The 27,956-nt window shown below is 39.1% G+C and overlaps 1 protein-coding gene across 3 annotated transcripts; it reads left to right on the top strand.

Annotated features, from left to right (window-relative positions):
• Positions 1–2: 2 nt before the first annotated feature.
• CASP8AP2 (caspase 8 associated protein 2) lies at positions 3–20,748 on the top strand. 3 transcript variants are annotated; one of them, XM_015623137.2, is made up of 10 exons: positions 3–421; positions 1,579–1,654; positions 2,789–2,869; positions 4,245–4,345; positions 5,514–5,588; positions 6,691–6,806; positions 8,628–11,116; positions 12,151–15,082; positions 16,657–16,756; positions 18,096–20,748. In XM_015623137.2, the coding sequence occupies exons 2-10, from the start codon at positions 1,606–1,608 to the stop codon at positions 18,150–18,152; spliced, it is 6,000 nt and encodes a 1,999-aa protein (XP_015478623.1). In that variant the 5' UTR covers positions 3–421; positions 1,579–1,605; the 3' UTR covers positions 18,153–20,748. The 3 variants fall into 3 exon arrangements, with proteins under 3 accessions (XP_015478623.1, XP_015478621.1, XP_015478622.1); XM_015623135.2 differs by having other exon boundaries at positions 8,628–11,128; XM_015623136.3 differs by lacking the exon at positions 3–421 and adding an exon at positions 931–1,257 and having other exon boundaries at positions 8,628–11,128.
• The last annotated feature ends 7,208 nt before the right edge of the window (positions 20,749–27,956 follow it).

The raw sequence follows: 27,956 nt of genomic DNA, 5'->3' as shown, positions 1-27,956 counted from the left end.
CCTTCTCCCGCCGCGGGCGCCGTCCGGGAGCGGAGCGAGTGTCTCCCGCTGGTTCTGGGCGTTGGAACCCCGCGCGTGTGCGGCTGCATTTGCCGCGTCCTTGGCCTCCCTTGCTCTCTGGTCCTCGGAGAGCCATCTGCCGCTGCTGCCGCAGGACTCGCCTGCCCGCGAGCCCTTTAAATCTAGGTCAGGGAGGTGGCCGAGGGCGGGCGGTGACGGACGCGGCAGCGGGTGGCCCCGGCTCGGGCGGCAGGAGCGTTACGCCCCCGGCGGCAGCCGCTCGCGGAGGCCGAGCGAGGCTGTCGGGCGGTAACGATGACCCTGCAGGGGTTTGGCAGCGGGATCGCCGACGGCAGCAGCCGCCGGGATTAAACCTTGGGCTTCACAGGAGCACCGCCGCAGCAGCGGAGAACGGCACCAGGTGAGCGTGCGTGTCGTGCGGCACAGCCCGGCCAGTCTTCAGCGGCCATGGCACAGGCCTACATGACCATCGATTGCCGTGAACGCCGGGCCGGGGCCGGCGGGAGGCTCTCGGCTCGTCCTGCCGGGAGCACCGCGCGATTTCCCGCGCTCGGGGCCGGGCCGGGATGGGGCCCGCGGTCGGGAAGGGGCGAGGGGGCGGGGCCATCACGGAGGGGGCGGGGCGCAGCCCCCCCGCGCGCCTCACTTTGGCGCCAACTGCTCTGGGCTAGGGGCGGGGCTTGTGACGTCATGGCGGCGGATGTGCCGTGCGGCTACGGCCGTTGGCTGGCGCGGTGTTGGCCCCGCCCCCCGCTCCCGGCCTGCGGCACCGCGGCGGCGGCCGGTGGGCGCTCCCGGCCCTGCGCGGGTCCCGCCGCAGCACAGCCCCGGCACCGCTGCCCCGGCATCGCTCCCCCCGGGCTCAGCCTGCCCGCACCGGGCTCAGCCTGCCCGCTCCGGGCCACCGGCGCCTGTCGGAGTCGCCACCGGGGCGCTCCTGCCCTGACCCCCGAGAGGTGTCGAGCTCTTCCTGCCTTGGCAGGAATTAGGGCGGGCGGGAGCCCCTTCCCGCCTGTGCAGGGAGGGCGAGGCCTGGGGAGTGAGCAAGGGCCGCTGCCTCTGAACGGGGCTGCTCAGCGCCTCTCGGTGCATGTGCCCTGCCAGCCCCCCAGCCTGAGCCGCTCCCGACCCCCTGCTCCGTGCTGGTTTGACTGGTGGCATCAGACGAGGGGAATGTGCTCTTAGATGATCAGTAGGGAAGAAATCAGAATTATCAAATCAGAATATTTTAACTGGGTAAGATGCACGTTCGGATAACCTCTTCATAGAATGCAGTGCTGATTTTCATATAAAAAATTTCTTTGTAGGAACAGTAAGTGACAGTTAAAGACCTTTAGGATGCTTATTCAAGTAACAGATAATTTCTTATGTTTCTTGAAAGCTCATTTTTTTACTTTGATCCAATAGTTTTCTCATTATAGTGCTAGATTTTATTGAAGAATAGGGGCCACAGGTAGCTCAGGTATAATTGATGTATTTCAAGATGGTGATTCTTCATGTTGCTGTTCTGAAATTGTCAACTAATTGGTTCCCTTTGCTCTGATATTTTACTTGTAGATGGGGAAGGCATAGGGAGTTTGTATCATGGCAGCGGATGAGGATGGACTGGGACTGTATGACATCCGCTACAGTGGTAAGAAGTGTTAGATTACTTTCTGGTTCATGGGGAATTAATGCAAGCAAGCTAATGCAAATAAATATATCCAGAAATAACTTAGAAAACGAATCTGAAGTTGTGATAAATATTGATGAGCTTCAAATGTAGTTCAGTGGCTGTGGCACAATATCATGCAAGCCATATTCCATTAGCAAGTTTGTATTTAAAAGTATAGCTGTGTACTTTGGATTTCTGGAACATTTTGAGGGAATGCCTGGAACTGGTCTCTCCCCTGTCTTCCATGCTGTATAATTTAACTTTAAGCTGTATTTTAATGAAGTTTGTATTTGAACAGTATGGGGCACTGCTCCTTTGGCTGCTGCTTGTGAAAGCCAATGTGCTATCAACTGCCACAGTACCCATAATCAAGGTACTCTTTATATCCAGCTCCAAAGTTGGTTGATTTGACACATATTTGGGAGATTCCCAGCCTGAGAAGGACTGTGGATATTGATATTTTTTCTTTATAGAAATAATATTTATTGCTGAAATGGAGAGGTTCACATAGAGGAGATGAGAGTGATAAGAAGCATTGGAAAAAGACATGAGGCAAGACTGAGACTGTAAAATATGTTTACAGACCCAGTTAGTGTGTGAGTAGATAGCAATACTAAAGCAAATTATTTGTATTATGAGACAGACTGCTACAATACTTTCCTTTTAGCAAGAAATTTTTCTTTTAACAGAAGTGGTTTTATCATACCAAATCTTTAATTTTTGTTTTCAAGTTGTGTGAGTTTTATATTCAGTGCATTCTAGAAAACAGTTTCAAAGTTAGGTCAAGTTTACTTAATTTATCATTTTAACACCTATTTGCCATATAATTTGCTTTATACACTGTTTTTGGAATATTTACAAACTGATCTTACAAGACTGTCTTTGCCCCCTGGTGACTAAAGATCTTATTTCTACTGTAGCAATAATTTCCTGGATAAATTTCCTCTTTTACTTGTCTGTACTATTACTTCTACTATTTTCTACTGGTAGAGGATCGCAGCTACACTTACTTTATGGGAAAAAGAGTTTGCTTTTTACTAAATGATTCCTTTGGCCTTTTTTTATCTTTTTTTTAATTTTATTTATTTATTTTATTTTATTTTTTTTTTTCAGCTGAAGCTTCCCCCTTCAGGGAAGGAGATGAGAGCTCAGTTGATATTTATGATGGCTTGGACAGCAGTTTGTCAGTTTCTGGTAGGTTAATTGTGTCTCACTGCTTGGTTTGGAACATTATGGAGTCTCTGCTTCTCAGGCTGATTTCAAGTAAAAACAATATTTAGTTTTAAGTTTACATTCAGCTGGTGTAACCTGTGTTTCAGTGAGCCACTTGTTTAAATTCAAGACATATATATTAGGTTATATAAATGCAGCAGAGAATTCTTGAATCTATTAGCTGAATGGATGAAACACATTTTTCCTCTGTAATTGGCTAGATGCTTGGGTATGTAAAGGGGTATAGAGAAACCTTAGCTATTTTATCTGTGCCTTGATAATAGGATATTTTACCTTGGAAAAAGCACCTTTATTTTGTATTTTTGTAAGCTTCAGGACCAGATCCACCAGTTGCTAATCACTAAATCCACAGTGAGATATCCAAAACATACTTTCAATATGATACTGTAAATTCAGGATATCCCTTCAACCTTTTGTTACTTTCCAAATAATGTGACATGCTAATGTAAATTAATTTCCTCTTTTAACTTCTTTGAAGGTGAGAAGTGAATTGATCCAGGACATGTTCTTTTTTGTGAGCATTAGAGTACCCTTTAATGAAATGCTGTTTTTGGTATTTAAGCAATATCTCCTGATATTATTTCTGTAAGACCATTGAATTTTTATGAAGAACTGTATTATGTCCTACAGACATAAAGCATCTATATATCTTTTTTCATTTTGCATTTTGTATTTCTTAAGTTCATATTTTACATATGGAAATGCATTGTTTAGTAAGCGTTGAAGACACAAGGAGGAATAGCAGTGCAATGAAAATATTTTATATAGTCCAGTTTTGAGGGAATTTGATATTTTAAATTTGAAGAGAGGACTGGTGGGATCTTTGCTATGTACAGATAAGACATTATTTATATGTGCTCTTGCATTGTGTTAATAATAATTTTTATGTTATGGTATTGTCCACAGGATTAAAGCACAGCTGTGATAGCTGACTTCATTTATTTGTCTGCAAATGCATCTGTATTTCAGGGGTGTCATTAGCTAGGTCCTGTCACCAAAGTGTATTTGGTGAACAGAGCATCCAAGCTGATTTGAGGAAAAAGCACTGTCATTAAATAATTTGGATGTTTGGGTGTTGGCTTGTCAGTTGGTTTGGGTTTGGTTTTTTTTTTTTCATTTCACTTTCATTTCACTTACAGATGGCTATTTTGAGAAATCTCTGTATCTTATTGCAACATGGTATGACATGAGCATGTAATAATTCTTTATTTTGTCTGTTGTTACCTTGTGAGTACAAGAAGTAAAACCAAAATGCACTGACAATATAGAAGTGTGCACAATGCAACATGGCTAGAAAAATATCTTTTTCCTTATGTAATTGCTTTTCTTTATATAGACAATTTTGCTCCAAATACTACGCCATCTAGAAGCAGCTTAAATTTATTTGATGAGATATTGATTGAAGAAGGGACTGCAAAGAAAGCATCCTATGATGAGGTATGTATTAATGTGTTAAAAAACAACCTTCTGGTGTTTTGGGGGGTGGTGTTCCAAATTTCCTTGTGTAAAAACTAAAGGACAGAAAATGTTGTCAGCATACTCACATTGTGGGAAAAATAGTCTGTTTTTACATAAGTGAAAACAAGAGTGTTCTAATAAACTCTTAGAACAACAAGTTCATCTGAACAAATGAATCTGTCACTGTGACATGGTGCATCCTTTGCATGCAATTCATTTATCAGCTGTGTTGTGGGAAAATATTGTGGTTTCTCTGTAGTCAAGGATCTGGTCAAACATCTGATACAAAGCTAGTTTTGACATTTTTCCCAACAACTTTTACCAGATTAAAGCAGATAAATCCATGACCTGACTTATGCGTTGTTAAATTCTGTCCCTGAGGATGAAGGTGGCCGTCCAGTAGGTAACCACTTCTAGTAAATCAAGACAACACACTCACTTAAGTAGCATCACTAATCCTCGCCTGTAAGACACATTTAAATGACATGAAAGGGACAGGCATCCACAGATGTTACAGAATTAAGCAGGAATCCTCCAGGACTCCACTGTATGATGAAAATAAAATATATCACTTTGCAAGTTTAAAACTTGTTGACTGTTGGTTTGAGTGAAAGTTGTCCATTGTCCTGTGAAAGCTTTGTCACTACCTACCTCTAAAGAAGAGCTCATGCCAAATTTATTTTACTTAACTTTGTGATTTCATCAGGATTGTGTACTTTGCAGTCTATTTTTGCACTCCAAGTTTGTTTGTAGTAACTTTCTGTTGTGTTTTTCCTTACCTGTTTTGTGTTGCATAAAATCCAACAAGAGAGTCCTTATCTCTTTGGCTCTCAGAATTCCTGCTCCTTGGTAGTTGTGCCTTTAATTTCACAATAATATTGCTTCCTGTTATTCTTTAGCCTATTACTGTGAGGAAAGCACACACAGATTTTTTTCTTAACTTTGTGTTGTTTTTAGAGACCTGTCTATTAACTGGAGCATATTGAAGCCTTTTGTTTCAATATGGCTTTCATATGTTTCCTTGGGAGGAAAAAACCAGAGGTCTGTAATACATATTAATGTGTCAAAACTAATTACAAATTTAGACAAGTAACTCTTTTGTATAATTAAGTCCACTTCTGTGCCTGAATTCTTCTCTCTTTGACAGTTACAGGCAGAATATGGAAAATGTCAACATCAAATTAAAGAGTTGATGAAGAAATTTAAAGAAATACAGGCACAGGTATTGTAGTTCAAAGGGAAATATTGTCAATATCAAGCAAAGTAAATAGAATATTGCTTTGAGAAAGCGCTTACGCTTTCCAGACTTGGATCAATTGCATGGATGGTTTGTAAAATACCCCTGTAGATGCTAGGAGCTATCTTGTGTCTTCTTAATTAGAAAGCAAACATGTCAAATGAATAGTTATCAGAAAGGTATCCAATAGTTTTGGGGTTCTTTTGGTTTTTTTTCTTAAATGCACTAGGGATGGGGCTGTAAAGGCACCTGAGCTGTCATTAGAACTGGAAGCAGATGTCTGTGTTGCTTTGAGCATAGTGCCATTCTGATAAGTCTGAACTGCTCTTAACTTGAGCTGGTGTTCCCTTGCTCTGCCATTCTGTAGAGCTGAATTATTTGGGGCAGTTCTGCAGTGTGCTCTACTGCCTATTTGTAACTCCCAAAGGTTCTGAGTTCTGCAATGGTAAGCAGCTGCTGCCCCATGACACTTCTGTATTGTTTTCTGCAAAACTTCTCTGCCATTCTGAGCAGGCTTTGCTGAGGACAATTATCGAGAAAAGGGACTTTTTCTAGGGTTGACAGGGTTCTGAATATCATACCTAGAAATATTAGAATTATAAAGCACCCAAAGTTGGTTTCAGTACCTTGAAAGAAATACAGTTACCCTCTTTCTCTGACAGTGCTAGAGAGATAAATTTCTCATTTGATGCAGTGACCAAAAAAGCAATAAATAGAGTATAACAATGAAGCAAAGAAGTGGAGATTATAATTTTTTAGCTCACTTGTTTTGTGGCGTATTTCAGTTTTACTAAATTGTATGCCTGAAATGTTTGAAATAATTACCAAGACCACAAACAGAAGCATAAATGCAAGTAATGTTAAAAACAAAAACAAAAACAAAAAACCACAAACTTTTTTGGATCTCAATAATTCTGATTTCTTCAAATGAGTTTATATATGTTTTACTGTCATTTTGGAAATGATGGAACATCTTTCTAGTGGTTGTCTTGCACTATTTTTCATTACATGTTCGGTTACCAAAGCTAATTCTTGTTGTTTTTTTTTCTCTCCCTCTCTCTTGCTGTCTTATATATATTTAAAATAGAATATCATTCTCCAGAATGAAAACCAGGCTCTCAAAAAGAATATTTCAGCCCTTATCAAAACAGCAAGAGTGGAAATTAACCGTAAGGATGAAGAAATTAGTCATCTGCATCAAAGGTACAAATAGATGGTGGAACTGAAAACATGCTTTTGGTCTGATCATGGTTTATATACTTGTTAGAAATTTTTGTGTGCATTTTAAGAAAAATTAATGAAAAAGTCATTACTTAGTAAATTACTGTGTTGTTTAGAACCTGTGCAGTCAGAGGAAATATGTATCTCCTTTGCCTGATGAGGTCTTTGAACTATTTAAGAAGTAGTACAAACCAAGAACTGCTTCGTTTCTACTTAAGAAACCAAGAGGGAGTCCAAGTGGTAACCATTTGCATGAATTTTTGTTTATAACTCACTGCTCCTTGTGGGTTATCTAGCCGTCTTGCATATTTGAAAGCATTATCTTACTAGTTTTGAAGCTGAATTGTGTCTGTTTCATGGCCTCAGACATGAATTCCATGGAGCTTTTCAGACAACTGAGAAGAAATAGATTATGTCATGCTTTCTTGGCGAGATATGAAATCCCTGTCTCCAGTGGTGGGGGATAACAACTAGAGAATTCTTGGTTATTTCTGTGTACCACTAATGTTACTGGAAGGAGTTGAAAGCAGTGAAGTATGGATGGGAGAGCAGCTGACAGTAAGATTTCCGGACCATGTAAAACCCAGAGCAGGTTCAGGATTCAGGATGCCAACTTGTCTGTCAGAAGGTTACCTCCTTGTTACTTGAGTCACACATTTTTGTATTTTGTTTTGTTTGTATTTTGTTTTGACATTTTGATATTTTCTTGCACCAAAACCTGTTGTAAATAAGGTTCCTTTGATGTTCCTGTGCTAAAGGCCACGTGCATACAAGCAATGCAGGTTTCTTTGCTAAATACAGAGAATTACGGGGCACAATCTGATGGAAGTCAAGAAGTTTTCACAAAACACTTTCCTTTCACACAACAGCTGTCATTTTCACACCTTTGAGTGCAGTATTCTGAATTTTAAATTAAATTCTTTGAAAAATACTTCTTTGTTTTGAAAAATTTGACCGCTTTACAAGCTCCGTTGCAGTACCACCTGATGGTGGTGAAAGTCTGTGAACAAATTATTTGATCTAGGTATTTTGGAGGCATCCATCATGGAAAATTATGGGGAAATTGCCACATTGAGATCTTAGAAACATGACTTGTCTCTGCTGCATGGTTTGTAGTAAATCATGTTTTCTTAAGCAATGTATCTATGTGTAAAGATTATTTCAGAGTTAGTATCTCTCAAAGAATTGTTAGTGTTTATCTCCAAAAAAAACCCCTCAACTACAAAACCACAAAACCAAAGAAGCAGCTTGGAAACAATTACACTAATCACACATTTATACACTTTCGAATTTGATTCTTTAAATTATTTTTAGTATGATGACTTCTCAGCAGTAGCATGTGACCTTGATGAGGCTTGGTTATCATAATGTATTACTTGTTCTATGGAGCTTGCAACAACTCCCAAATGTAGTTAACTTGCTTACTGATGATTTTTAAATTATTTTAAATCACTAGTGCTGTAAAGAACAATTTTTTTTATTTTTTTTTCCTCCTGAGGGAGAGCTCTTTCTACTGCTGGACAGTGAAATACTAATTTGAATTACTGAAATTGTTAACTAGGCTCAATACAGTATTTTTTTCATAAATCTTTATTTTTCTTTAGATTAATAGCTTTTAGAAAATATGTATGTAAATTACATTATTTTGTTCTGTGCTGATGGAAATTATTAAATGTCTTTTTATATCATGCTTCTTTTTCAGATTGAAATTGAAAGTGTTAACAATTTTTACATGGATTAATTGCAGTTCTTTAGCTTAAATAAATTTAAAAACAACATAACTTTTTTTCTTTTTGTATACAGGCTATTGGAATTTCCCAACCATCGAGGTATTTTCACCAGAACATACCTTCCAGGATCAACTAAAACAAAAGATTCCAAATTCAGACCTTCTGATTTTAGTGACAATATGAAGATGGAGCATAGAATGAAAAATGACTGTTCAAAAGATGCATACCACAGTTACTCATCTCATAACACGGGCAATGGGAAGTCAGGCAGTGAAAAAAGGAACACTCCGCTTTTGCCGAAGTACCCTCCTGAAGAGCTCTGCAGTGATGATACTCACGCATGTGCACTGAGCTATGACCATTCCTCCAACAAGGATAACAGAAAGGAAAGAAAAGAAACTAAAAGTAATGAACAGCACAGTAGGGGAAATGTCAACAAATACAAAAGAGAAGTACATCAGAGCACTGGAAATGATGGTGACAGTGAGGAGGGGAATTCAGATCCTCAACAGAAGCTGAAAACCCTTTCAGAGAAGGCTAGCAGAAATGAGTTGCAACAAAAAAGTCAGAGCGTGAAACTCAAATGCAGTCCAAGTGTAGAAAGAAGAGTAGAAAGGGGTGTTTCTTCCTGGGAGAAACAGACAGCTGGTAAAGACAGATTTCAAGCAAGAGGTGAATTGTATGCTGATGATAGATTACAAAATGTATTAAAAAAGGACATTAAAACACATGATAAAGGTGAAAAACATGGTGGCCAAAAAAATAAATCAAATGAGAAGCTGCAAGAACAACCAAGGAGGTCTGGTAGGGGAAGCAGTCCACACTCCAAGAATGAACATTCAAAGAGTCTTCATGAATCACGTAAGTGTCGTGTGGAAGAGTCTAGAAAAGTAAAACACATTGACTGCAAGAGAGACAGGGGAGCAGATGATCATAGCTCTCGAGAAGGAAGGACTTCACCTTCTAATTCTAGCAGCAGAGAGCATAAATACGCACGCTTGAAGGAAAGCAGTAGTAGACATGAATGGGAAACAGCACATTCCAAATCAGAAAGACACAGGACTGAAGAAAAAAGGAAAAGGGAAAGAGAGGATCAGGGTGAAAACAGATATTTTAGAAATGAAAAAAAAGTTGCAAAAGAATTTTCTCACCAATCTGTAAAAGACGCCAAGAAGGGTACACATGTTAAAAAAAGTGAGAGAAACAAATCCTCGAAGCTGGAAGAAGCAGACAGAGTAGCAGATCGCTTAAAAGATAAGGTACCCAAAGCTAAAGGTAATCGCACAGGGCAAAAAAGCAAAGACTTAAAACTTAGCTTTATGGAAAAGCTAAACTTAACTCTTTCCCCTAATAAGAAACAGTGTCTCTCTGCAGTGGATGGACTTAAAATACCTTCCCAAAAGGCCACTGATGAGGGACGTACAGAGCTCACACTGCAAGCAGAACTCCTAGATACTGCCCACCCTGTAGACTGTGGTCCCACAGCGCACAGTCATTCAACACTACAAGTTCTGGATACTGCAACTCAACGCAGTGTGAAACCAGCACTGCCTGTTTCTGTCAGTTCTGAAAATGGAGCCTTGAAAGTAGCAGCAGCAGGTCCAGCACAGTCTGAAGCGTCACCAGCAGTCACAGCAGATGTACTGAGCTCAGAAACCTCACCAGAAGCAGAAGGGGGTCAGCCCCAAGCCTTGACAGAAGCAGCAAAGGTGCTGGTTCCTGATGAGATGGAAGCTGAAACGCTATCAGAAGCAGCAGAGGTTTGTGATGCAGTTGAATTGGAAGCCCCAAAAACAGCAGTAATGACAAGTCTGAACCACCCTGAATCTTTGCCCCTGGAGGTGACAGGGAGTGTGGCAGAGTGTGAAGAGTTGCCTGTGACAGAGGGCGAGATACAAGATGATTATGTACCAGTAGCAGAAGTGACACAATCTGAACCTGCAAGTGCAAGTATGGGAGACCTTCTAGAGTCAGCAGCAGAGAAGAAAAAGGAAGATAAAATGTGGCTGGCTGCTGACATAGAAAGCTCTGCAGGCCAATGTGGCTCTCAAAATGTTGTCTTAGATGACTCAGAAGCCAGAAGTTCTGGTGACCTGGAGTCCTCTGATACTGCAGATGATATCAGTGAAACAAAACCACACTCTGTAATGGAAGTAGGTAGGGATGATGATCACCTGGCTGCAGAAAATGTTGACTATCCCACTGAGGAAAAGAGTATCTGTGAAGTTAATACTAGTACTTCTCATTCACTGGACAGCACTCTGATAACTGATAAGGGTGAACCACTAGTGGACCAGAATACTTGTGATCTGGGGCCAGACCTAACTGATAACAGTACTGCAACAGCATCTTCTCTCAGTGGCAAGATGTGTCCTGTAACTAAAGAGAGACAAACTAGCCTAGTTTCTGTTGATGATGACAGCTCAATACTGAGCATTGATCTCAATCACTTGAGGTATATTCCAAAGGCAATCAGCCCACTGAACAGCCCAGTGCGTCCTTTGGCTAAAGCACTGAAGATGGAAAGTCCCTGTAAAGGCCTTGTGAAGACTTACAACAAAGGTATTTGTATAGGTATATTCTAATTTATTTTCTACATAAAACTTAGAAGATCCACTTGTGGAATCAGAAATTACTCCTTTTAACTGCTTTCTGCAAAGTACAAATTGTGTCTTACTAAGCTGTGTATGTCTCAGTGGTCCTTTTTGTTAGTAGGGGAAGCATTTAATATTAATACATATATATATCAGCCAAGATTCTAGCCATTTGAGTATTAGTGCTCTAAAGATTGGAGTTGGTCACTAGTGACAGAAGACAGGTTGAAATAGTAGTTTTGTATTAACTTTCTAAAAAAATACACATTTCTTAATTGTGGCTAGTTTTTTGTAGATCTCTTTAGGTTTTTCTCTTAAATTGTGGAAGCAAAAGTTACATAGAATCATATTCTTTCAAGTATTTGTGAATTTCAGTCTTCCTTGTAAGGAAGACTGCAATTTTCTTGCTGCAGTTAAAACAAACAAAAACTCTTGGAAGTTTAGATTTCATACAAGAAAAGTGGCATTGAAATCTGTTTTTTTATGTTTCAGAGTGTAACTCTGTACGAGATTATTAAAACATTAATGGGTCATTTGTTCTCAATTTGTTTTAGTTTTGAATTTGTTAGAAGAAAAGCCACCTATTGTATGTAAATGTTAGTTCATAATGATGTGACAGTTATAATTTAGCTGGTACAGTAATCAGAAAACTTGTTAAAGTAGATGAAAAAAAATTCAAAACTGATGAAAACTGCTATATATATATATATTTCCAATTTAGGTATTTGTGAGATAGTTCACCTATGTTTCGTGAAATATTGAGGCCCCTTAAAGCTCAAAATTTGCTCAAAGTAAAGCTCAATTTGCCCTTTAGAGCTCAAAGAAATATATTAAACTACCAGCTGCTGAAGCAAACCACACAGACCTGTTATAGCTCAGGCTTCCTGAGTTCAAACAGTTCTGAATAATCAGTTTACAGAAGAGAATCTTGCATTTTTTTCTGAAAATATTTGTTTCAAATTGCATTCTTTATGGTGATGAAGAAACTGTTTTCTTTTATAGATTCAGTTCCTGAAGGTACTGTTGTCATCTGTCCCTCAAAAAACCTGTCAAAGGAAGTAAACAAAGAAAATCAAAAGCCGGTTGGCATGTCTGATGAACACTTAGAGATGGAGTCTCAGCTAAGTGTCTCTTCAGATGAAATAGAAGAAGGTGAAATTGTCAGTAGTGATGAAGATAAAGAAAAATCTAAACCAGAGAGAGGCTCTGAAAATACAAAGAAGTCAAGACCAAAAGCTTCTGAGACACGAAATTTGACCAGCAGCCCACAGAATCAAAATAGCAGAACTGTGCACTGCAATGAAGATAATGGAAAATTTGTTTCTGTGCAAGTAAGTGCACAAAAGAACAGAGAGAGGCATAAAAATCAGACCTTCAGATCTTCAAAGAATATGAAGAAAAATAGAACAGTGAGCATTGCTTGTCTTGAAAAAATAGTTCATATTATTGTTGAACCTTCAAATATACAAGAAATCATGCAGATGCTCAGAGCTATACGAAAACAGATGAGGAAAAGTTATATGAAGTTCAAAGTACACTTCCCAGTTCAGCATTTTCACAGGATTATAGAATCTGGGATTATAAAATTTACAGCATTAATAAGATACTTGAACTTTTCCAAGATGTGTGCATTAGGTGATACATTAAAATTGAATATCTGTGATATTATAGAGTCGAAACTTAAACAAGTTAAAAAGAATGCAATAGTGGACCGTCTTTTTGACCAGCAAGTATCAGATATGAAAAAACAGTTGTGGAAATTTGTAGATGAACAGCTTGATTACTTATTTGAAAAGATAAGGAGAATTATAATAAAGCTATGTGATGTTGGAAATGAGGGTAAGGAAGGGAAGTTTGAAAGGACTGGAAAGCAAAACCACAAGATCACTCATAAAAATGATGTGCAGAGATCTAGAGAAAAGTCCCCAAAAGATGTCTCTCCAAAGCCTGAGGAATATATTTCAAAGCAAACTGTGGATTATCAACAATCTAAGTGTCACCATGAGAAAAATAAGACAGGTGCACCAAAAACTGCCATTACAAAATGTCTTAATTCCATTGATAACACAAGAAATTCCCAAACAAAAGTTCACCTCTCTAAAGAGAGTAATTTACAAAACACTCTTAGTCCACTGAAGGGTGTTAAATATGAAAAGGAAGGACTCCAGCTGTCCAGAGATGCTAACAAGTCTGATCTTAGTTATGAGCTTCTCACAGAGCAACAAGCATCCAGTCTTACATTTAATCTGGTAAGTGATGCTCAAATGGGTGAAATTTTCAAAAGCTTATTGCAAGGTTCTGATCTCTTGGAAAAAAATGGTGGCAGTATCAACAGAAATGACTGTGAATTCAGGACTCCAGAAAAACAGTTTTTAGACAGTCATAAATGCAGGGATAATTCTGCTGAACTGGAGCAAGACATCTCTTCAAAGGAGACTTGTGTGGATTGTAAACTGGAAGAGGATATTAGTTGGACTATTGTTTCACCTGTAAGGACTCCCTCATTAGCATCTAGGCCTCAGATGCCTATTGATCCAGATGTGCTGGATGAGAGCTGTATGTTTGAGGTTTCCACAAACTCGACTTCATGCAAAGAAGATGAATGCAGTTTACAGAAGAATAAATTGTGTGTTTCTTCTATCCTCCTTGAAGATTTGGCTGTTTCCTTAACAATTCCATCACCTTTGAAATCAGATGCTCACCTCAGCTTCCTAAAATCTGAGAATAATTGTAGCTCAGCTCCAGAGGGTGTTGTGAGTGCACATTACAGCGAAGACGCACTTCTTGGAGAGGAGGATGCCACGGAACAAGACATTCATTTGGCTTTAGAATCTGATAACTCAAGCGGTAAATCAAGTTGCTCATCATCGTGGACAAGTCGGCCTGTTGCTCCCGGTTTTCAGCGTCGCCCCAGCCTGCCAATGCAAGCAGTAATCATGGAGAAATCCAATGATCATTTTATTGTGAAGATTCGGCGGGCAGTGCCATCTGCCTCACCAGCATCTGATCAGATGGCTCCAGTGAAAGAGGCACAGGCATCCTCAGCCAAGATTGGAAAAGGAGAAAAGAGAGCTGGGGGAAAAGAAAGGGACAACCAGAGTGCCACGGTGAAAGAAATGGTCGAACCAGATCTGGTTAAGATGGATCACTTGCCTCATGTCAGCACTGAACAAGAACAAAATCTTACCTTAGCTCAGCCTCTGAAGGAGTCACACAGTAGTACTGGAAAGGAAGAAACTACTGGCTTGCCTGTAACCTGTAGGAAATCTTCAGACAAAGAGAGCCACGATGCTGAAAGCCCAGAGAAAGGCTCTGAGCAGTCTGAGGCACAGAAATTGAAAGTATCTGAAAACATAAATGAAACGCATGTTAGATCTCAAGCTTCTTTTCCTGCTGGATGCACTATGAAGTCATGCATAACAGATGGTATTGTTAGTGGAACTTCATGTCATGGAATGGAATCCAGAGCAGATAATGGGACTCTGGAAACTTCAACAGGAAACTCAGAAGTCAGTGATAAAAAGGAAGAACTGGAAGAGCGCTTTGATGCATCTACAGAACTAACAGAAGAGCTTTCTGATGAGACTCTAGCAGGTGAATGTGATCTTGAAACAAAACCCAGTTCAAAGACTAATGGAGAGTGTCAGATAAGTATAGATGATAAAACTAATAAGAAGAGGAAAAAAGAGGCTGTCAAAGAGAATTCCAATTCAAAAAGGCAACGAAAAGGAGCTGAATCAGCAGGTGAGCGGAGTGATGAAAGTAATATCAGATCTGAAGATAGAAATTTATCACCCAAGCAATGTTCCAGTAAGAAGAATGAGCTACAGCAGAATAAAGACACCTCTCCCTTGGCTTCATCTCCATCATCACCTAGCCTCTATGCCAAAAACATAATTAAAAAGAAAGGAGAAGTAGTAGTTTCCTGGACAAGGTAATTTCTGATTTGATCTGCTTGATTGCTTTAGGGTTTTTTTTAAAACTGTGAAACACTGAAAAGAGGGAAGAAAAGGGTGTTTAACTAATGACAGAAGTTATTTGGTAGCTCTACACCATTCTCTAAAAAGGGGAAAGGGAACCTCCTTTTATCAATGCAGGATTGCTCTGGGAGATTGATGTCCATCCCTTATTCACATCTCCCAAAGCAAGAGCCCTCATGGCTTTTGTTTCACAAGCATATGTGCTGAGGTAACAAGACCTACTGTAATGCACTTCATGTTCTTATTTCCTCTGCCTGGTTTATTTTTTCTGTCCAAAAATTTCAGCCTGGCTTTCCAGGAGATAGAGATCCTTGATATCCCTGTGAGGCATTGGTGTCTGGTGAAGAGCAGCTAAAGACTTCTCCTTCTGAGGGAAGGCATGAGAGCGAGCAGTTTTCTGGTTTTGGGTCTGAGCTGCTCAGTCTGTGGAAATGTACCAGTCAACCATTCAACTCAATATATCCCAATTTGTAGGATGTGGGTGACAAATGAGATGGCTCAATACATGCAAAATTATTTTGGTGTATTCTTTTCAGAAATTATATATGGCAGATTTTGCTGTTCTTGTATCTTGTTCTTGTTAGAACTTGATACAATCAACACTTTGTAATGGGGCTTCAAAAGTTTTCAGGATAGGCTTTTCTAAGAAGTAGTAGGCTTTTCTTTTTCTGTAGTTTAGATACAAAGTTTCTAAGTAGAATTTTAAAAGAAAATCAGTTCCTTCACAGAAGAAAGCAAAAGCTGGTATGATTTTTTAATCTGCAAACCAACAAGGTAGAAGGAGACTTAAAGTTTTCTGTATGAATATGACCAGATTTTCATTTTCACAGTTTTTTTTTATCTTTGAACTTTTGTTTATTTCTTTTTTAAAAAAAAACCACATTTCTTTAAATATCTAGTTATTACATTTTTCTTTGAAATTGAAGAAAATAATTGATTGAAGTATGACAGGTTCCATCCAAATAAAATTACTATCTATATACATTTTGCCTAAATTTGTTGATGGGACAAACAGGAAACACTTGAGAATTTACTTCTTGTTTTTTATTCTCTTGTGAATAGATGTAGATGTGCTTTGAGTATGTTTGATGCATTAAGCCACTCAGAAGTCAAACACCTCTCTGGTTTATCTTTGAACATCAGTGGGCCTTAGGTGAAAGCTGCTGTTCAGCCATGCAAACTGAGGCTGGAACTGACGACTCCTGTTGAATTTGAGTTCCTTTCAATTCAAATTTAAATATCTGGTTTAGAAGCTTACAATTCTTAGACATTGGTTTGGGGCTAGCTCTAGTCTAACAATCCTGCCCTTCCTAGTAGGGGAGCATAATCTCCACTACCACTTGTTGGTACTATCTCTATTTCTCTGTGCTGGTAGAAGAAAGGAACCTCCACAAATTTGTTACTGCTGTTTGAAATCATGTTCTGTAGTTTTGAAATACCTGAATTTTATATATGCCTGTATGTATTGTTTTGTTTGTGTACATGTACACAACTATATTCATATTTTTAAAATGCATTTTTGCTGTAGAAATGATGACCGAGAAATTTTATTGGAATGTCAGAGAAAAGGACCATCAAGCAAAACCTTTGTTTCCTTGGCCACTAGGCTGAACAAAAGCCCAAATCAGGTAGGTGATGATCATTCTTGTATATACTACCAGCAATGTTCCTACATTTATAATTGCAGTTGAACAAAAATCTTTGGAGATCTTCTGCAAATCTGTAGTTTTCTTCTACTCATGTATTTTTTGGGGGGATTCCTGAAAAAAAGAATCTTATATTCTGCCAGTTGTAACTTCTTAAAAATACACCTTATAGGGGTATTATGGGGATTCCTCACTACCTGTTTGATTGGTACATTGGAACTGCTCCACTCATGATCCAGGTACAACAGGATTGTTCTGTTGTTGGATCAGTACTTAGATAAAGAAAGGCAATTTTGAGAGGCCTGAAGCCTTTGCACACCTTTAATAAATTAGAAAAAGATTCCATTTAGAGCTGAGAAACAGTATCATGATTGTGCAGAAAGGACATTTTTAATGAAGGTGTTTGTTTTTTTCCTTTTACTTTTTAAAGTAAAAGTTTCAAAAGGCACAGATACCAAATGAATGTAGATTATTCCCAGAGGTTTACATATAACTGTATACTTGAGTTGAATTGCTCTCTTAGTCTGTACCCTGCAAATCTGGAAAAGGAAAAATGTGTTTGACTCCATTAGGAAATCCTGCATTATTGAGATTTGGCTTTTCAGATGTTTTATTGTATGGTTGTAGAGTTTTTGTGGGGTTTAGAAGCTGTTGTTGTGGTTGGTTGGATAAAACAGTGTTAATCTGTGCATTTATGCCTCTCTTCCCAGTTAGTTTGGATCATCAGTATGCTGAATATTGCATATATGCAGTATGTATACCACAATAAAAAGAACTAGCTTAGTGCTGAATGAGGTTACTATGTCACCTGTAGCTATGCTCAGCAAAAAGATTTTTTACTTTAATCTACAGACCAGTTATGTAAAATCACTGGCAGGTGGATTATTCCATGATGAGTAAAAAATGCCTGAAGCAACAATTGTCCAACAGGGTAGAAAATAACTGATAAATAGTGCACTTTGTAGAGCACAAAATAAGTTTTTGTCTTTATATTTGCATCTTTCTTACGGTTATGTGTGGCAAATTCAAGGCTAATTGGCTTTGAAGCCTTCATTTTTTCCTCCTCCTTGTAGGGAAACCTGTGTTGGCTCTAGCTGTCTGATTAACCTGGAAGCTATTTCAAATGTGAAAGGTATAGGAAGACTTCCTAGATCCAGTTAATCTGTTAATGATTCTCCTAAATTCTCTTAAAATTTCTTGGAAGCAAATAGTGGTGGTCTTAAAAAAACTTGATGTCAAATCAATCTGTCTTGGTAGGTATGGAAGTCAGGGGCCTTAATGATATGTCTTTTTTTTCTCTTTCATTTTTTTCCTCCATTAGGTTTCAGAAAGATTCAAGCAGTTAATGAAGCTGTTCAAGAAATCCAAGTGCAAGTAGATGGAAACCAAGTTGCTTCATGGTTACAGGGCTTAGCTGTTACCTTCAGGGTTGGACTGGAGCTACTGCATTCATATTGGGATTATGGGGACATATCCAAGTCAGAGCACTGAGTTTGGTAAAATCCAGTGCACTGTTATTCACCTGTCTTAGTTTCCTCTGAACTTCTTTAACAGAGTGACACAGAGGGAACTTCACAAACCAACTGGCTAGGAAGGAAAGGGTTTTGCACTGCACATGGAGCAGTATCATTTCAAGGGTGTCATCTCCTATTAAAGGTGTTGTTCTGTGAGTAGAGACAGGGGCAAGAGTGGCAGTGGTGGCTCTTGCTTCACCTGCTGGAAGTTCTGTGTGTGCTGATGTCAAATTGTGATCTTAAAAAGTGCTTTGGAATCCAGTTGGTAGATAATCCTGGAAAATGGCAGGTAGGTCATCTTGGTGACTGTGGAACATATTTTAAGAAGTGAGGCCTTTTTCTTTTAAAATGAGGAAGGGCAATGATAGCAATGATTCCAAAAGTTGCTTATCTAGTAGTTGAATTCTGTTGCTCAGGAATAGGTGGATTTTGCAGCTTGTTCTTAACAAACATTTGTGACAATTGTTTACTTACTAGAGATGTAAATCTAACAGAATCTTTTCAGAACAGTCAGTGTGCAGGGTAGCGTAAACGTTATTTTACATGAATGCTACTCTGCAAAGGCCATTATGTTTTTCTGTTTCAAATTGCATCTGGAAAAGGTACTTCATTTAGGTCTCCAAAATAATAAACATTCTGTTTTGTTATTAAAAAAAATAAATATTGAGAAGTGATTTTCTTTTAAAAATTAATTTAGAAATAGACCTTTACAGTTTCATAAAATGACTTCATAGTAACTAACCAAAAGCAAAACTTTTCTGTAAAAACAGGCAGTTTTCAGAAGCTTGTCAACTTGACATGTTTTGACAGCAATTGCATCTATCTTTACAAATTGTTTAGTGCATTAGAAATTCATTATGTTCTATTTTAAAAAATCTGTTATAACTGTTTCCAGTTTTACTAGAACATACGTAAAGTGTGTGTGTATATGTGTGTGTATATATATTTACACACACATCTCATACATACTGCTGTTTTATCCCAAATTTCTAAAAAGGTTTTGTTTTTCTTCTCTCTGAGAAACATCCCTGGAAGTTGCAAGGGGTTTTATTTAATGATTTCATTGATTTTTGAGGTTTTGTTCTCTATGGAGGATCAGAATTCCTGTAGTCTTTATTCATTCAGAGCATCTGCTGAGTTCAGTTAGACTTCATTTAATAACCCTCACCTAAGTGCATTGCCTTTCAACTTGGATGGAGTTGGCTCTTTTTCAGAGTCTAGTGACCATTTCTTCAAAGTCAGCATGTTTTTTGTTCCCTCACCAACTAATGGGACAGACTTCTCTTTCTAATAAACCATCAGATAATTTGTCAATGATGTTGTCACTGACCCCTTTGGAGTATTGTACATGTGACCTGTGGAATAGATTGTCATGCTGCCAAAACAGTGCATTTTCCTTGTTTCAGGCAGTGCTCTGGAATCTGTAACGAGGAACAATTTGAGTGGGTGATGATGTCAGTTCTGGCAGTCTTCCATCTTTGATGTTTGCTTCTGAAATGTTTGCTTTTAATGATCAAATCTCACCTTCCATGCTATGCTGGCAGTGCCTGGTAATTTCAGTGGGGGATTGGTGCACCAACCCATGCTTGCTCTTAACAAACATTTGTGACAATTGCTAATTTGTTGGATATTTAAATCTAACTGAAACTGTTTTTAGAATAGTAAGTTTGCAGAGAAGTGTTTATGTGTGTGGAAAAATCAGACTCTCCTAAGAATATTTTTTTAACCATATCCCTTATAGATCAACACGTGCACAATACTGAGGGCACTGAGGGAAGTGCCTCCACTTAAGTGCTTCCTCTCTGCGTCAAAAAAGGCAGGCAATATTTTATTACAAAGTTGTTTATTCCTTATCTGTGTTTACTTACTTTCATATCTGTATAGGTGATGGGGGTAGGGTTTGACTGTTTTGAATCTGACTTGGATTCTTTTTTTGTAAAGTGTGAAATTTGGTTAATGTTCTCTCTATTGTATCTATGTGTACAGGTTCCTATGTGGTCATGTAAAATATCTGATGTTTGTACATATATAAATATATGTATAAAAATAGAAAAAGCTTTGTTTAGCCAAAGATGATTTTTTTTTACTATATAAAACTACAGGTTTATTTTGTATAAACTAAATAGTTTGCTTACTGTAAGAGCAATACAAAAAATAAAACTGTAAAATTAACACACGTGTTCTTGTTGAACAAAGGTTGGCTTGGAGTGGTTTTGTACCATTGTTTGTAATTTATTCCTCCAACAGGAATTTTGATACGTATATGCCAAATGTACTGTATGTAATTCTACAGTCTTCTTTGTGAAACCTCAGGTAAATCAAATCATTTTCTAGAACTGTTGGTTAATGGCTTGACAGCTACACATGCTGTGAAGCAGCATTAAAATTTACTTCTCTTAGTTTGTATGAGTGAGTAGCTATGTTGATGTTCTGGCCAATAAACATGGAAGTTGTCAGCTGCTGCTCTGCTGTAATTACTGCTCTGAGTACATACTGCTTATTTCTTAGTGACTGACTGGACATTGTAGTTTCACAAACTACATAAAACCCTTAAGCCACTTATGAAAAAGAACCTACAACTTTAAGCTTTGTTTTGGAAACATAGGGTTAGTGTTGAGTGGAATATTACAAAGGAGAAAGACTTTCTGATCCGAGATCCTACACTGGAAGAGTGTAGCTGGTGACCCTTCAAGAGTCTCGCTCCAACTTGCTGCTGAAGAATAGGTCTACTTCTATCCAGCACACATATTTTTACAGGATTCTGTTTAATGGATGTGAGTATCCAGAAGTTTTCCAGAGTTTAAATTCAGAGAGTGGGGTTCATGGAGATGTGCATGATAGTGAAATCATGGGCCCTTGGGCATTGGATTTTGAGGGATTCTCTCTAAGGCAAGGTCTGTTGGCAGCTAATGGCATACATTCAGCAGTTGTCTTAACTCAGGACACTTAGATGTCAGTTCAGCAACACACAGCTATTCCCATTAAGGCTTTCCTTTAATTGTGTTCACTCTAAAACCAGATGCAGAATAATCTTTAGGAATTTGTCTTCATGAAGGGAGGCAGCAGTAATAAAGCATCCTGAGGAGCAGTCAAGGATTTCTTAGAAGAATCAGTGAAATCAGTCAAGAGGCATTTCAGGAGCGGAATTGGCTTTGCTAGGAAAGATGGATAAAGTTTCAGTGGTGGCTGGCTGTTTCCTGTGAAAGGTAACTTGCTCCAGAAGGAGTGAGTTAGTACCAATAGTATTGGTAATATTCATCTGTAGTAAAATGGGAAAACAAAGTGAAGTGACTTTAATAAGCCAAGGTGTGTTTCTAAGACAGGGTACACTGTACAAGGTTAATGCTTTAGGCTAAAGCTAAAATTCTGTAGTCTCATCTTTGCATTTCATTATGCCCATACCTGAATTGCAGCTTAAAGCTGTTGTCCAGCTCACTGTTGACATCCAGTTTGTGATGGGTTCAGTGATTCAGCAGAAAGCATGGGATGTGGTTTGGAGAACTTTGAAGTGGTTTTGACCCTGTACTGTTAGCTTTGTTGTGATGTCAGAATTGTATTAGTACAATGAAATGTTGCTGTGTATTAGAAAAAGTGGAACTATTAGTTCCCACATACATCTTTTTCTGCTTTTCAAATGCGTGAGTCCCTGACAAGAATATCGAAACCTGCAATGCTATAAAAAGTGTATTTGAACCTAAGACTAGAAGAACTTTATACTAGCTGGCACTTCTAATTTAGAATCAAAAATAGCCTGAATTGGAAGGATTCAGCTGCTGTCCCTGCACAGGACAGCCCCAAGAATCCCACCATCTGCCTGAGAGTGTTGTCCAAATGCTTCTTGAACTCTCTCTGGCTTGGTAGCACCAAGAAGAGCTGTGACCTCTTCTCTGGGGAGGCTGTTCCAGTGCTCAGCTACCTGAACAAAGAACCTTTTTATAATATCTGACCTAGACCTTCCCCAATACAACTTCAGGCCATTTTCTTGCATCCTATCACTGTGCACCACAGAGAGGACTGTCCCTCTTCTTCCCCTAACAAAGTTGGAGATTGCAATGAGGTCTCCTTCAGGCTGAGCAGACCAAGTGACCTCAGCTGGCTTCCCCTCAAGGCCCTTCACCATCATTGTTGTCTTCCTTTGGATGCTCTTTCCTATAGCTGAATGTCTCTTTTATATTGTGGCACCCAAAACTGCCCCCAGCACTCGAGGTGAGGCTGCCCCAGCTCAGAGCAGAGCAGGACAATCCCCTCCCTTGCCAGGCTGGCTGTGCTGTGCCTGATGCACCCCAGGGCAGGGTTGGCCCTCCTGGCTGCCAGGGCACTGCTGCCTCATGTTCAACTCTCCCTTGACCAGGACCCTTTCTATGGCTCTGCTTTCCAGCCTCTCATTCCCCAGTGTGTACATACATCACCCCATCCCAGGTGCAGAATCCTGCTGTCACACACAAGACAGGGTAAATGCTCCATACTGGATTTGGATACAAGAGTTTACTGGGACCAGACTTTTCACCCTTCTTGGCTGTGATCAGCTCCTGCCCCAGCACTATGTTCCTTGGGTCTCTGCTTCCCAGCAGGGACATCACTCCTGGTCCAGGAAGGTCAGGCATGAAGATGTGCTGGTTCCCACTGTGCTGCTTCTCACAGTTGCCTATTCCAGTCACCACTGGCCAAAGTCCCATCTCTCTGATCTGCAGGATATATTCCCTCCCACCACATCCACACACAGCCTGCTGTCATTCACACTGTCAGCTGATTCCCTCTATGGCAGATGCTTATAGCAAGGGAGTGTCCTGAGGCACCACAGATTTTTGCTTCTCTCCAGCTGCAAACATCACCATCCCTGTGCCCTCACCCTGCTTTCATGCACAATTAATTATATGGCCCATTAACAAGCTTGTACAAGCAGTCCTTCAACAACATTAATTATTCTGCTGCTAAAGCAGAAATACATAAAATTGTCCATGAACAGCCCACTGTCACCTGCCCTGTCCCCTGAGAAAACCAAAACCTCAAACCAGGTTGCTCTGAGGGCAGAGTGAAGTAGGCAGCCTGTGGTTCTGGACCTGCCAGGGGGCAAGTGGGATGGGACAGAAACGTGCTGGGCCCAGATTAAGCTGCATGCTTCTGCAGTGAACACCAGAGCTCATTCTCTGACAGGATGGACACATCACAGGTGCTGCAACTCTTGCTCTTTTCTCAAGTTTTCACAGCCAGCAGAGGTGAAGAGGGTGCTCCTGAGAAACACCTGGGCACTGTGGAAGCTGCTGGAGATGCCAGGTCAACAACATCTCACAAGGCAGCACAGATGACCCAGGCCTGAGTCAAAGGTCTGAGACAGCTGAAGCAGTGAGGAAAAGCTTTGGGGACTTGGTGACCATATTTGGAAAGAAGAGACATGACAATAAAATGGCAATGGCAGCTATGAGAGTATATGGATGAGAAAGGCCTGTGGAGGTCTGGGTGGTTTGCATGAAAACACATCTCTCAGCGGTAAAAGATGTAGTCCTGCTGCACCTAAAGCATTTGTTTGTGACGTGTGCATAAACCATACCTCTGCTGTGTTAGGCTGAAGCTAGAGGAAAGACAGGGCTCTGAAGGAATATTCAAACAGGACTTTCAGGGAGACACATACAGCTTGTGTGAGAGACAAGGGTGCAGTGGTACATTAATCTGAGATAATTCTAAAAGGTGAGGCTACTGTCATTTGAGAACTGGCCACTGGTTAGTAGGAATATGTTCAGGGAGAGGAGTCTGAAATAGAAATCAGATATGTGCCTTATAAAGTGGAAGAAAAGGGCCAGAGGAAAAATCAAATATTTGGAATTTCCATGAAATTTAGGCCTGGGCTTTGGCAAGAGTACACTTTAGGAGGTCTTAGTATCGGCAACTCAGTTCTGATGGCTCCAATTTCTCACAAAATACCATTTTGACAACTCGCCTTCCTTTGTTAAACCTTGTCTCTCACAGATATCAGTTCTGAATGGGCTTGAGGGTGTCTGTTAAGCCCAGCTGATGAGGGGTCACTGTGCTGAAAGCCTGTGTTTTTAACTTAAGACTCAAGTCTTAGTTCCTGTGGCCTCCATTTTCAAAGGCTCAGTCTAACACATTCTAAATTAACTCACCAGGCAGTAGAGTATGAAATCGGACATGACCGATCGATCCTTGAGCATTGATTCTAAGCAAAACTAATGGAATGTAAAGAAAATGTAAGACTCTATTGTACTGTAAAGGCTGTCTATTTAGCCATTTTACAAAATAAAATTTCATTTGGGAGCTGGGTGGAGGTGTAAAGTTCAAAGAACTGACTAAAACAAGGCATAGGGGCTTTACAAACTGCTGCTATACAGATTAAGCCTTGGGGGAATGGCTTTGTTAGACACCACTGACTAAAATAATTGCATGATAATTTTGGCTAGAGGCACCATCCTATCATCTGATGATTTTTAAACTGTGCATGAATAGTTCAGACAGAGCGATCTTGGCATCCAGCTACATAAAACTGGGAAGCCCGTTCAGTGTACCACGTCTATGCTTTGGCTCTTGGGGAAAAGAAAAAAAAGGAAAAAAAAGGAGATGCCCTAGGACTCTCGAAGAGAGGTCTCTGAGAAGTAACGACAAGCAGTTCTGCATGCTCCTTCTGCAGTGCTCTAAGAGACTAACCAAAGGCTTTCTCCTAAGGTAAGTGGCAGAAAAATAATTCTTCCTAGGGCAGTAAGGAGCAGGCAGGTGCCTGTCAGACTTGAAGCAATGCAAATTAAATCCATGAGTATTTGCATCTTAACATTTAACTTCTGACAAGAAATTTAAAGTTTAATGCTGCTTTTCTGTACCTCAACTGATGAAAACCTGGCATGAATGTAACGTAGAAATGATTTGAATAGTGGCAAATGACAAGATGGTTTTTAAAGAAGTAACAAAATCAAAAAATAGAGGAACTTTCTTCAAGAGAAATGGTGGATTTCCATCTGGTTCTAACTGATTACATGTGTGAATTTTTATTGTTTGAAATAACCATATAAAAATACTTGAGCAGACACAAAGTTAAATGGTATAATGAGAAGTGTCTCAGGTATGTACTTTCTATACTAAAAACGGTGTATTTCTAGTCTACAATACTAGTAGTATAGAATAGGCTGTACTACTAGAATTTCTAGTCTACTAGTAAACTGGAAATAATGATATTGATATTTAAGATTAGTCTTACAGTAAACTGAAATTACTCTGTTACACAGAACTCAAAACCAGGAAAGGGAAAAAAATGGAAAAATTAGAAGCATGTTCTATGACAAGGTTGTGAAGTAGTTTGGGCTGATTTCTTAGAAATGCTGGCTTTTGTGGCTCTAAACTAAGTTTATTTTATGCACATTATTCACTGTGTCATTATATATACTGCATATCTGCCAGTGCAGAGGTGAGGGGAAGTGTCCTGTTATCAAAGGCTCACTTAAAGGTTGAATTATACCATTCCTACAATTACATTACTTCCCTCTGCTGGCTTTTATAATGCCAAGGTTGAGGACAGAGTTATTTAAACACTGGTAGAAACAACTTAAGTAACAGAACTCTGTAGAGCCAGAGTGATGCCTTTATACACTTCCCTTGCCCTGAATAGTTACACCCACTTTCTGTTCCAAAACAGACAATGACAGTTTCTACTGCTAGAGAATTTAATTAGATTTGGGATTAAAACATATTTATTCCTGAATTAACATTGTAGCATCACACTTGGGGTTTTGTTGTTTGGTTGGGGTTTTTGCTGGGTCAATCCATTTCAGTGAGGGATCGGCCATTTCAAGGCAGTGGATATACCTAAAGCTCCTTTGCTTAACTGTTGCATTGGACCACAATAATTATTGCTGACTTTCTGTTTTCCTCATGTGTCTCATTGCAACGATATGCGTGGGAGGGAAGGAGTGGGGAAACACGATATTCTAGGTGCATAAAAAAACCTAAGAAATTGCTTGGCTAGATCTGTTTCCTTAGCCAGTTTCATGTGTGAAAATTCAAATTTGCAGATAAAAACCAGTCCCATAAACATAATAATAAAGTCTGTAGGATGCCTATGTTGAGAATGACTTCATGGCTGGTTACAACTGAAATTTTTTACTTGCAGTGTGGGTAAATAAAACCTTGAAGCAAAACTGAACTTTTGGGGATCGTGTCATGAATCAAGCCATATTAATAATGGTGATATCACCCAGCTATGCTGTCATTTAAATATATACAAGATTTAGGGCACATCAACCAGCCACTTTTCAAAAAAGGCTTAGAAATTGCACTTTACTAAAGGCTGTGGTTTAATGGAATTTCGGATGTTTTGAAAGTATTGTGTATTACAAAAAAAAAACCAAGTGTGAACCCTAAGGTAGGTAGGATCCCAGTTGCTTTCAATAATTTATTGCTGTATTAGTAGAAAAAGTTCCAGGGACACAATACCAAACATGCAGTTGATTCACAAATAAAGAGTCAAATATCTTACATCTCAATTCCCCACATTACCTGAAGCTCCAAAATAAAGCCTCAAAAGAAGCAGCTTGTAAATCAAACAGAATATAGACCAATTTGCTTGAGAATCAAACTGTTTCTGGGAAAGAGGTAGTTAAAAAGATTTTCACTCACTCACTGCTAAAAACCTCCATGTCACTCTGATTTCATTATCTCATATATTAAAATTTATAATTAAGATGCAGTAAAACTTGATGCTTAAAAACAGGTATTAACCCTAGCAGCACTCAGTTTATTGACATTATCCTAAAACTGAGACTGCAAATGTAAATCAGTGAAAATATGTAAATCAGCTACGCATTTGTGGTTTTAGGAAGCCAAGAGAGCAATTTGTGAGTTGTTACCCAGGTAGATGGGAAAATATTGGATGGATGGATGGATGGATGGATGGATGGATGGATGGATGGATGGATGGATGGATGGCATTAAAATTGCTACTACATTGGGGTGAAAAATGAAACTTTTTAAAGTCACAGTTATAGGACACTTCTTAAAACTTATCCAACAAATTAAAACCAAAACCATTACCTATTATGGCAAAACTATGACAAACCCCTAGTCAATACAGAGTGGAGTGGGTGTAGAATGAAACTATAGTTGGCAAAGAATTTGCAAGGTGAGGAAAAAGTCATCTTCATTTTTAGTGGGAAGAAAATAAAATAAAACTATGAGCAGTTATGAAGTACTTTGGCTTACAGCTGAAATCAATCTTTCTTAACCTTAAAATAATCTCACATTTGCATCTTTGACCAGTAATCATGAAGTTTGAATTCATTTAAAGACCCAGTAAGAAGAGAATAATGATGAATTTCTAAGAGCTCTCCAGCTACCAGAAGAATGTATCTGAAACACATTTTTTTAAATTTTAAAAAAACCCCAAAGCTAAATCAACCAACCAAACAAACAAACAAAAAATGGCCATTTCCAAAAGAAATCCATCATTGGTAAGTGGAAAATAATGATGAACATTTAAGAGCTCTCTGCCTGCCAAAAGAATGTTTCTGAAACACATTTATTAAAACTTAAGAATAAAACAAAACAAGCCAAAAACCAAAATTCCAAACCAAATTAAAATGGCCATTTCCAAAAAAAATCCATCATTGCAGGCAATTTATTTTTTTAAAAATTTATTTTATTTTTTATTTTCCAGAAATGAACTTCTGACC

This window comes from Parus major, chromosome 3 (assembly GCF_001522545.3).
Source record: "Parus major isolate Abel chromosome 3, Parus_major1.1, whole genome shotgun sequence".
NCBI lineage: Eukaryota > Metazoa > Chordata > Aves > Passeriformes > Paridae > Parus > Parus major.
Note: the sequence above shows the minus strand (reverse complement) of the source record. Positions and strands in the feature narration are given on the sequence as shown.